The following is an 11,279-nucleotide window of genomic DNA, read 5'->3' as shown; positions in this document are numbered from 1 at the left end:
CTCACAACCCACATGTTAACTATTTCAAGCATGAAGTCTCTTATAGCCCCAGCATTCCACACACACCCTTGTCTCTTTACCTCACAAAGGCCTCACCTTCGCCTCAAATCCAATTTTTGTCACCCTACAACTCTCAATCTCAAATCATTATCTACACTAACCTAAACCCCCAATGGCTTCGCCTAAATTCCTGCTTTTTTTCTGTTCAAAATCGAATCTTGCAAACCAAGGCCTCTAATTCTTCATCATCAGGTGAAATTCACGTGATTGTAGGACCCATTTTTGCCGGCAAAACGACCGCGCTTCTTCGAAGGATCCAAGCGGAGAACGAGAAGGGCAGGTATTTTATGAACTGGGTGGGTTTGCTTTTAATTTAGGTTTTTTGTTTGTTTATCATCGTATGATTTTATGTGGATGGGGTTTGGCTTGAATTTAGTTTAATCATCTATGTTTGGTTGAAAAGGAGAGTTGCGGAATTTTTGAATTTTAGTTTTCGGTTTTGTTATTGTCTTTATGAGTCGATAGTACAATAAAAAGGGAACAGTTTTTCACATGAAAGGTCAAATTTTTGTAATTTTTGAATTTAATTTGATGGAATAGAATGTAAAACTGTTTTTGTTCCATGGTGTGGTGGGATTATCACGAGTGAGGTATTCCCAGCTTTCAGGTTGGCCCGTGTAAAAATTTCTGCCATTTGGATAAATTAATAAGCCTTTTTTTTATTCTAGATTTTTTATGGGAAAATAAGTTTTGTATTTTTTAATTATCTTTAATGAATTCCCTGCAGTTCATGTATACACAGATTAGCGCAGTTTGGTTCAGGTGCCCTCTATGTAAATCTGAATGTCGTGAAGCGGTACTGTTGTTTATTTGTGATCTTGATCAAATCCTTGGATACGATTGAAATACAATTCAAAAGAAAATAAGCACTAGTAACTTTTCTAATGTTGTAATATGTTTGGCAGATTTAAGGCCTTTGCATTTTGTGGAAATATAGTGACAATCTTTAAAGGATTAGATGCTTTTTCTGGGCCAATATGAATCATTCTCTTTCTTCTGGTAGGTTTATTTTTATATCATTGTTTGATGCATTGTTTAATTTTTTTTTCCTCCTGTAGTTTATTTATTCATTCTGTAAATCAAATATTGCAGTTGTTGGGAGGGTTTTGGACCAATGCCGGTCTCAGAGTGTATTCAAGTGAACAATCTGTGTCAGCAATATGCTAGGTCAAGTTTATATATAATCATTATGTTTGAGGTACAAAAGTAAGGATTTGAGATGCTTGGTAAGGGACCAATTGTATGTATAATGGTCAGGTCCTGTATCATCACAGCCAAGTACCCAGATACAGAGTGAAGGCATTCAAGATGTGGAGCTGGCAAAATTGATATGAATCGTGTGGAACAGACATTGCTTGGCAGTCCTTCTTCATTTGATAATATTAAGGGCTCAGCAATGAAGTGGTGGCAGAGAAGTGAGCATGTGAGTATCTGATGATTGTTGCCTTCCTATTGATGCCTTTTAGTTGACCGGGTAGTGATCATGTGCATTAATTGTATGGATTTTCTTTTCTCATTGTGTGTGCTTGCACTTGTACAGGGTTAAATATTGTTGGCTTTTCATTGCTTAGCTTGGTATACTTCTGTTATCATGGACTAATCAGAACATTAATGTTAGATTTTGTAGTTGAGTCATACTGCCTTTTGCCTATAGGATAAATTGTAAGCTATTTTGAAAACTGTACAGGGTTAAATATTGTTGGCTTTTTCATTGCTTAGCTTGGTACCTTCTGTTATCATGGACTAATCAACCATTAATGTTAGATTTTGTAGTTGAGTAGCATACTGCCTTTTGCCTATAGGATAAATTGTAAGCTATTTTGAAAACTGCATATATTACTATGAAAACCATTTTTCTTTTACATTAAACATAAAGTGATACAATCATTACATTAGTCTATATGATTAATATTATTATTTTTTTTCTTCAAATTTGATATTACAGGTTGTTGGAAATTCTTAAATGGTTAGGAAAGGTTGCTATGACATTTAAGCATTCATATTTTGTAAAAAAATCAGTTGATAACATTTTAAATTATGAAAGATTTTATGAGTAAACAATTATTTGGTTGAAAATGACTTTATCAATGTTTTATTTTTTATATTAGAATTTTTCTTATGACATCATATTATCTATTCAATATAAAAATATTGCTATAAATTTGTAATTAACATTAAATTTGTTAATTATAGCAATATTTGTTACAATTGATTTTAATCAAAGCAATAAATTATAAATTCTTGATATAAATTATTTGTTCCATTGCAAATAATTATAATATTTAGCTACAAATCAAAAACATTCATAACAAGTAATTTCAATATTTAGCTATTAACACATTATATCTATAGCAATATCTTTTCATATATAGATACGACTTCTATATACCCGTAGCAAATAATTTAATGTTTAGCTACGAATTCACTATATATGTGGCAAATGATCTTTTTCTTTAGTTACGAATTTAGTGATCACATGGCCAAAATGTTAATATACTTGCCATGGATATTATTTTTGTAGCAAGAATTTTCAAGTTTTAGTTATAAATTTATATTTGTGCAGCTAAAATGCAAACATAGTTATGTTGACTATTCTCCATAGCTATAAAGGGTTTTTGCTATAAGCTTCTTATTGTTATAGCAAAAACATTTAAGTTTTTAGTTATATATTAATCTCATCCATAGCAAAAAAATATTAACTGTTAGCTACATAAGCAAAAAGTTGCATAGCTAACTTTTAGTTGTGTCACTTCTAACTACGATAAGCTACAAAACATTGCATTTGTAGCTAAGCTATTTAGCTACGCAAATTCATACTTTTAGCTACAATGAACGTCATGGTTAGAAATACATAATGTTATAGTAACTCTTTCATGCCGCAACGTCGAATTCTTCTTGCCGCGGCGTCAATTTTCTGTTCAGATAGCTTTTTCGCGTCATGGTGCAGAAAACTCTATCGCAGCACCATCCAATTGCTTCGCATTCTTCTTCCTCTTGTAAACTCCGATTCTTGACCAATTTTGCATGATTTCTTCCAAATGCATTCCAAAAGCTCATGTACCTTCAAAACAGTAAAAATCACCTCAAAGTAACATATTCTTAAGGTAAAACACATAAATAACAACAAAAAACATAACAAAATACTAGGGCAAATATTGGTTTATCACTAGTGTGTAATACTTGTTGGTCATAAGTTAATCAATCATGTATGGAGTCAGATGCATATTCAATAAGGAATCTGATGGCTCGGTTATTATGAGATTGAGTGTTCCAAAGGATTAACGAATGTGGAGGAAGTCTTTGGCCAAAGCATTTGTGTTTTATAAATAGTTTCATAGAAACACTATTCCGTGTTCAAGATTATCCGAATTATATGATCAAGTTAGATATTTGACTATAACATGATCCTCACTTAATCAAAACACAACATCGGAGGGAATGGTGACATGACTGAAACGCTTAATTTATAGGTTCATATGATCCCACTTCATTCATTGATTAAGGGCTATAATATACTGCTAGGTGTCACTCATGGTTCGTAAGGAAGATGGATATCAAGAGTTAATATTTACTTTACCGCCAATCAATAAATGAACCTAAAAAGGTCACACACATTATAGATTTCTAAGTTTGATGAGAATCATGGATTTTCTCATTAAAGAGTTGATGATGATATTAAAGTTTCCAAAAGTCCTAATTGACTAATTAGTAGAATTGGCTAAAAGGGCATTTTTGTAATTGGATAAATTAATTGTTGATTAATTATTGATTAATTAATTAAAAATAAGTGCAAATAAGGAGACTTTATAAATGGGTTTAATAATTAAACTTTGATCTAAATTCGGCTAGCACCCAAATGGGTCTAAGTTTAGTTATTAGTTAATCCAACATAAAATAACTTAAACCAGAATAAGATATTCTAGGGATAGCCTACAAACCCAATATTAGATGGCTAGTTAAAGGAGGCTTAGGGTTCATTATACCTAAGAGTAAAAAAAAGAACAAAAAAAATTACGAAAGGAGAGAACCCTAGCCACCAAATTCACACCAAGAAGATTAGGAACCTATTTGCTATTCTTCTTTGTGTTTAATCTCCATATTCTCTGTCATCCCAAAGGAGAAGTTGTTCTCATTCCATTGTAGTGGAATAATCTCCATCAACGTGAGATCCTGTGTATCAATCTAGAGGTACCACACTTGGGATACTTGAAGAGTATTCCATTGTGAAGTGTGTGTGCGTGTGCGTGTGCGGGTGCGGGTGCGGGTGCGGGTGCGGGTGCGGGTGCGGGTGTGGGTGCAGTTGTGTGGGTATGTGTGTGCGTGTTATTTGCATTAAAACATCATCACCACAATCATAATGGCATTATGGGGAGGAAGTTTTAAAATCCGGACAACCCGCGCTTCTGCTAAACATTCCTAACACCAACACCTCGTATGTATAGCACAATGCATAAGAGAAATAATGACACCGTGCGTGGCGTCGGGGTAAAGGTTTGCCATACAAAGCTGCTACAACAAAGAGCTAAACTTGACATATAATCACACAATATTTAAAAGAAAGAACAAGGAAACAAAACCACTCACTCTCAAGGAAAATTACACAACTCTTTAACATTGATAATAAATTAATAATAACCTAGATCTCTTATTCAACCACCAACTTCTTTTTGAGCTCCAAAACAACTTCATAAACCTTGTGTTGGTCACATAGAGACTTGGAAACACTGGTTTTTTGCATGCATCTCTTAGCCCAAGAGACAAGCTTTGGAAACTCAGCTTCAAAGCTGAAGTTTCCCAGCATCTCAAATGTATGAAAAAAAGCGTAGTAGGGAATGAGGGCCACATCTACAAAGCCGAAGGTGTCGCCCCCATAATAAGGCTTATCTCCAAGCTCTCCTTCCAGCACTTTGAAGATCTCTATGAGTTCCTTCTTTGATGCTTCCTTCACTTCATGATCCGATGTTATTGGCAAATGATTTTTTCATGTTAGTTTGAATTTATTTCATTTTAGTCCTTATAATTTATACTTATTTTAGGGGGTTTAAATAATTTTACAAAGGACTAAAATGATAAAAGGCAAAAAAATTTGGGCTTAGGCCTGGTCCCGTTTTGGGACCAGGCCTCCTCAAGGACCGGTCCTAGGACCGGGTTTTGGAGCTGGGCTTTTGGGCTCGGTCCCAAATGCCCAGCTCTAATCCGAACCACTATAAAAACCCCTCTTGCCAATCTTTTATTTATGTTTTCTGCAACATATATAATCTCAGCTCCATATTCAAATCTAATGGATCCATCACCTGTGATTTTTAAGTTCGCTTAGCGCTTCTCACGTGTAAGTCGTTGGCGTCCAAAATCAAGCATCGACAGCTTTTAATTTATGTTTTTGTTTTGTTTTATCATCGTATGATTGTATGTGGTAAGGGGTTTGGCTTGAATTTAGTTTAATCATCTATGTTTGGTTGAAAAAGGAGAGTTGCGGAATTAGTTTGAAATTTATGTTTCGGTTTTGTTATTGTCTTTATGAGTCGAAAGTACAATGGAAAAGGCAACAGTTTTTCACATGAAAGGTCAAATTTTTGTAATTTTTGAATTTAATTTGATGGAATAGAATGTAAAACTGTTTTTGTTCCATGGTGTGGTGGGATTATCACGAGTGAGGTATTCCCAGCTTTCAGGTTGGCCCGTGTAAAAATTTCTGCCATTTGGATAAAACATTAATAAGCCTTTTTTTATTTTCCTATGAAATTATTTTTATCCTAGATTTTTTATGGGAAAAATAAGTGTTGTATTTTTTAATTATCTTTAATGAATTCCCTGCAGTTCATGTATACACAGATTAGCGCAGTTTGGTTCAGGGTGCCCTCTATGTAAATCTGAATGTCGTGAAGCAGGTACTGTTGTTTATTTGTGATCTTGATCAAATCCTTGGATACGATTGAAATACAATTCAAAAAGAAAATAAGCACTAGTAACTTTTCTAATGTTGTAATATGTTTGGCAGATTTAAGGCCTTTGCATTTTGTGGAAAATATAGTGACAATCTTTAAAGGATTAGATGCTTTTTCTGGGGCCAATATGAATCATTCTATTTCTTCTGGTAGGTTTAATTTTTATATCATTGTTTGATGCATTATTTAATTTTTTTTTTTTTTTTTTCCTCCTGTATTTTATGTTATTCAGTTCTGTAAATCAAATATTGCAGTTGTTGGGAGGGTTTTGGACCAATGCCGGTCTCAAGAGTGTAATTCAAGTGAACTATCTGTGTCAGCAAATATGCTAGGTCAAGTTATATATAATCATTATGTTTGAGGTAGCAAAAGTAAAGGATTTGAGATGCTTGGTAAGGGACCAATTGTATGTAATAATGGTCAAGGTCCTGTATCATCACAGCCAAGTACCCAGATACAGAGTGTAGGCATTCAAGAATGTGGAGCTGGAAAAATTGATATGAATCGTGTGGAACAGACATTGCTTGGCAGTCCTCCCTCATTTGATAATATTAAGGGCTCACACAATGAAAGTGGTGACCAGAGAAGTGAGCATGTATCTGATGATTGTTGCCTTCCTATTGATGCCTTTTTGGTTGACCAGGGTAGTGATCATGTGCATTAATTGTATGGATTTTCTTTTCTCCTTGTGTTGCTTGCACTTGTACAGGGTTAAATATTGTTGGCTTTTTCATTGCTTAGCTTGGTATACTTCTGTTATCATGGACTAATTAGAACATTAATGTTAGATTTTGTAGTTGAGTAGCATACTGCCTTTTGCCTATAGGATAAATTGTAAGCTATTTTGAAAATTGCATATATTACTATAAAAACCATTTTTCTTTTACATTAATCATAAAGTGATACAATGATTACATTAGTCTATATGATTAATATTATTTTTTTTTTCTTGAAATTTGATATTGCAAGTTGCTAGAAATTCTTAAATGATTAGGAAAGGTTGCTATGACATTGAAGCATTCATATTTTGTAAAAAAATCAGTTGATAACATTTTAAATTATGAAAGATTTTATGAGTAAACAATTATTTGGTTGAAAATGACTTTATCAATGTTTTATTTTTTATATTAGAATTTTTCTTATGACATCATATTATCTATTCAATATAAAAATATTGCTATAAATTTGTAATTAACATTAAATTTGTTAATTATAGCAATATTTGTTACAATTGATTTTAATCAAAGCAATAAATTATAAATTATTGATATAAATTATTTGTTCCATTGCAAATAATTATAATACTTAGCTACAAATTAAAAGTATTCATAGAAAGTAATTTCAATATTTAGCTATTAACAAACTATGTTCATAGCAAATAATTATAATATTTAACTACAAATCAAAAGCATTCATAACAAGTAATTTCAATATTTAGCTATTAACACATTATATCTATAGCAATATCTTTTCATATATAGATACAACTTTTATATATCTATAGCAAACAATTTAATATTTAGCTGCGAATTCACTATATATGTGGCAAATGATTTTTTTCTTTAGTTATGAATTTAGTGATCACGTAGCCAAAATGTTAATATACTTGCCATGGATATTATTTTTGTAGCAAGAATTTTCAAGTTTTAGTTATAAATTTATATTTGTGTAGCTAAAATGCAAACATAGCTATGTTGACTATTCTCCATGGCTATGAAGGCAAAGCTTTTGCTACAAGCTTATTATTGTTATGGCAAAAAATATAAACTGTTAGCTACATAAGCAAAAAGTTACATAGTTAACTTTTAGTTGCGTCACTTCTAGCTACGATAAGCTACAAAACATTGCATTTGTAGCTAAACTATTTAGCTACGCAAATTCATACTTTTGGCTACAATGAACGTCATGGCTAGAAATGCATAATGTTGTAGTAACTCTTTCGTGTCGTAGTGCCGAATTCTTCCTGCCGCGGCGTTAACTTTCTGTCCAGATAGCTTTTTTGCGCCGTGGCGTAGAAAACTCTGTCGCGGCACCATCCAGTTGCTTCGCATTCTTCTTCCTCTTGTTAACTCCGATTCTCGACACATTTTGCATGATTTCTTCCAAATGCATTCCAAAAGCTCATGTATCTTCAAAACAGTAAAAACCACCTCAAAGTAACATATTCTTAAGGTAAAACACATAAATAACAACAAAAAACATAACAAAATACTAGGGAAAATATTGGTTTATCACTAGTGTATAATGTTGTTGGTCATGAGTTAATCAGTCATGTTTGAAGTCAGATGCATATTCAATAAGGAATATGATGGCTCGGTTATTATGAGCTTGAGTGTTCCAAAGGATTAATGAATGTGGTGGAAGTCTTTGGCCAAAGCATTTGTGTTTTATAAATAGTTTCATAGAAACACTATTCCATGTTCAAGATTATCTGAATTATATGATCAAGTTAGATATTTGACTATAACATGATCCTCACTTAATCAAAACACAACATCGGAGGGAATGGTGACATGACTGAAACGCTTAATTTATAGGTTCATATGATCCCACTTCATTCATTGATTAGGGGTCATAATATACTGCTAGGTGTCACTCATGGTTCATAAGGAAGATGGATATCAAGAGTTAATATTTACTTTGCTACCAATCAATAAATGAACCTAGAAAGGTCACACACATTATAGATTTCTAAGTTTGATGGGAATCAGGGATTTTATCATTAAAGAGTTGATGAGGATATTAAAGTTTCCAAAAGTCCTAATTGACTAATTAGTATAATTGGCTAAAAGGGTATTTTTGTAATTGGATAAATTAAATGTTGATTAATTAATTTAATTAATTAATTAATTAAAAATAAGTGCAAATAAGGAGACTTTATAAATAGGTTTAATAATTAAACTTTGATCTAAATTCAGCTAGCACCCAAATGGGTCTAGGTTTAGTTATTAGTTAATCCAACATAAAATAACTTAAATCGGAATAAGATGTTCCAGGGATAGCCTACAAATCCAATATTGGATGGCTAGTTAAAGGAGGCTTAGGGTTCATTATACCTAAGAGTAAAAAAAAGAAAAAAAAAATTACAAAAGGAGAGAACCCTGGCCACCAAATTCACATCCAAGAAGATTAGGAACCTATTTGCTATTCTTCTTTGTGTTTAATCTCCATATTCTCTATCATCCCAAAGGAGAAGTTGTTCTTATTCCATTGTAGTGAGATAATCCCCATCAACGTGAGATCATGTGTGTATCAATCTAGAGGTACCACACTTGGGGTACTTGGAGAGTATTCCATTGTGAAGTGTGTGTGTGTGTGTATGTGTGTGTGTGTGTGTGCGTGTGTGTATGTGCGTGTGCGTGTGCGTGTGTGGGTGTGCGTGTGCATGTGCGTGTGCGTGTGCGTGTGTGTGTGCGTGTGCGTGTGCGTGTGCGTGTGCGTGTTATTTGCATTAAAACATCATCACCATAATCATAATGGCATTATGGGGAGGAAGTTTTAAAATCTGAACAACTCGGGCTTCCGTTAAACATTCCTAACCCCAACACCTCATATGTATAGCATAATGCATAAGAGAATACTGACACTGTGCGTGGCGTCGGGGTAAAGGTTTGCCATACAAAGCTGCTACAACAAAGAGCTAAACTTGACATATAATCACACAATATTTAAAAGAAAGAACAATTAGGAAACAAAACCACTCACTCTCAAGGAAAATTACATAACTCTTTAACATTGATAATAAATTAATAATAACCTAGATCTCTTATTCAAACCCCAACTTCTTTTTGAGCTCCAAAACAACTTCATAAACCTTGTGTTGATCACATAGAGACTTGGAAACACTGGTTTTTTGCATGCATCTCTTAGCCCAAGAGACAAGCTTTGGAAACTCAGCTTCAAAGCTGAAGTTTCCCAGCATCTCAAATGTATGAAAAAAGGCGTAGTTGGGAATGAGGGCCACATCTACAAAGCCGAAGGTGTCGCATCCATAATAAGGCTTAACTCCAAGCTCTCCTTCCAGCACTTTGAAGATCTCTATGAGTTCCTTCTTTGATGCTTCCTTCACTTCATGATCCGATGATGCCCACAACATCCTTCCTATAGGATAGATCTGCATTCATAATACCCAATTGTCAGAATATTTAAAGAAGATGTAATATCATATAATAATTTGGAATATTTTGTCATAGCCTTTTCTTTTGTCTATTCTTCTCTCTATAAACCTCCCTTGTATACTACCGGAGGGCTAAGGAGAAATATCCGTATTCCTCCAACGCCATCTGCCTGCGTTGGAGGAAAACTGTTACCCCGATGCAGGTATCAATCTCATACGCCGTTGCCCTGTATGGCCTCCGCCTATGGGGAAATACCAATATTCATCTGGCAAATTTTGTCTGCGCTAGGTCCCAGCATCTGGTTTGGCGGCAGTGTATTTAATAGTGCGCCGTTGTCAGGTCACAGCGTCGGGCTTGGCATCGGTGCATATAGGTCTTTTTGGTGGTTCTTACTAAATAATTTATGAGAATAAAGGAAATGTTACTTACCTTCTTGTCGATGTAATCACCCCAAAATCTAGCATGAGCTCGGAGGTAAGGATGAGAAGGCAGCAATGGAGATTTATGATTCCAAACCTCGTCGATGTACTCAACTATGATGAGAGATTCACAAATGGGTTTGCCCTTATGAATCAAAACTGGGATTTGCTTATTCACAGGGTTCATTTTAAGAAGCAAAGGACTCTTGTTGCTCAAATCTTCTTCTCTTGATTCAAACTCAACTTCTTTCTCTGCCAAAGCTATCCTCACTCTCGTTGCAAAAGGACTATGCAACAAATGCAGTAAAACTACTTCACTTGCCATTGTTACACAAATCTAATAACACGATACTTATAGAACTAAGGAAATTAACTAAGGCAAAAGCCAGTATTTATAGCTGAAGTTACTGACATTATTCATTAAATAATTTATCTTGATTTTCTGGGGTTGATTATAGTTCGTCATTGCTTGCATCAAAAAGTGCTAGTTTCTATCCGAGTTCCAACTTCCAATTCAACAAGCATTTTTTTTCAAGTAATATATAATCCACTTTTTGACCATTGATTTTTCTCCTGAAAGATTAAAAAATAAGATTCTATGAGGGATTATACAGTCTTAATTGTCAAAACAACAGGAAAAAAAGTCACAAAACTCTGTTAATTGTGGTATTATCTTGCTTAATACAGGTTAATTGTGTCAATTATTTCAAATTCAAAAGCTAGGTGTTAGGTTTTTG

The 11,279-nt window shown here is 33.8% G+C and overlaps 1 protein-coding gene across 4 annotated transcripts; it reads right to left on the bottom strand.

Moving 5' to 3' along the window:
* Window positions 1-4,705: 4,705 nt before the first annotated feature.
* Window positions 4,706-10,883, bottom strand: LOC116118093 (probable glutathione S-transferase). 4 transcript variants are annotated; one of them, XM_031404070.1, is made up of 3 exons: window positions 10,553-10,883; window positions 10,075-10,119; window positions 4,706-5,002 (listed from the first exon to the last, which is right to left on the bottom strand). In XM_031404070.1, exons 1-3 carry the CDS (start codon window positions 10,865-10,867, stop codon window positions 4,706-4,708), a joined length of 657 nt encoding a protein of 218 aa, XP_031259930.1. In that variant the 5' UTR covers window positions 10,868-10,883. The 4 variants fall into 4 exon arrangements, with proteins under 4 accessions (XP_031259930.1, XP_031259928.1, XP_031259929.1 ...); XM_031404068.1 differs by having other exon boundaries at window positions 4,706-5,021; window positions 10,088-10,119; XM_031404069.1 differs by having other exon boundaries at window positions 4,706-5,021; window positions 10,091-10,119.
* Between the last annotated feature and the right edge of the window lie 396 nt (window positions 10,884-11,279).

This window comes from Pistacia vera, unplaced genomic scaffold, assembly GCF_008641045.1.
Source record: "Pistacia vera cultivar Batoury unplaced genomic scaffold, PisVer_v2 Contig837, whole genome shotgun sequence".
NCBI classification, from domain to species: Eukaryota; Viridiplantae; Streptophyta; class Magnoliopsida; order Sapindales; family Anacardiaceae; genus Pistacia; species Pistacia vera.
Note: the sequence above shows the minus strand (reverse complement) of the source record. Positions and strands in the feature narration are given on the sequence as shown.

What these genes read in the sequence shown, in the direction of transcription:
- LOC116118093 (XM_031404068.1), bottom strand. Translation starts at nt 10,867, where the DNA reads ATGGCAAGTGAAGTAGTTTTACTGCATTTGTTGCATAGTCCTTTTGCA. An exon ending in GTGATTACATCGACAAGAAG is followed by an intron (nt 10,120 to 10,552) that starts GTAAGTAACATT and finishes TTATGAATGCAG; the next exon opens with ATCTATCCTATAGGAAGGAT. An exon ending in GGAAGGATGTTGTGGGCATC is followed by an intron (nt 5,022 to 10,087) that starts ATCGGATCATGA and finishes TTTGCCAATAAC; the next exon opens with ATCGGATCATGAAGTGAAGG.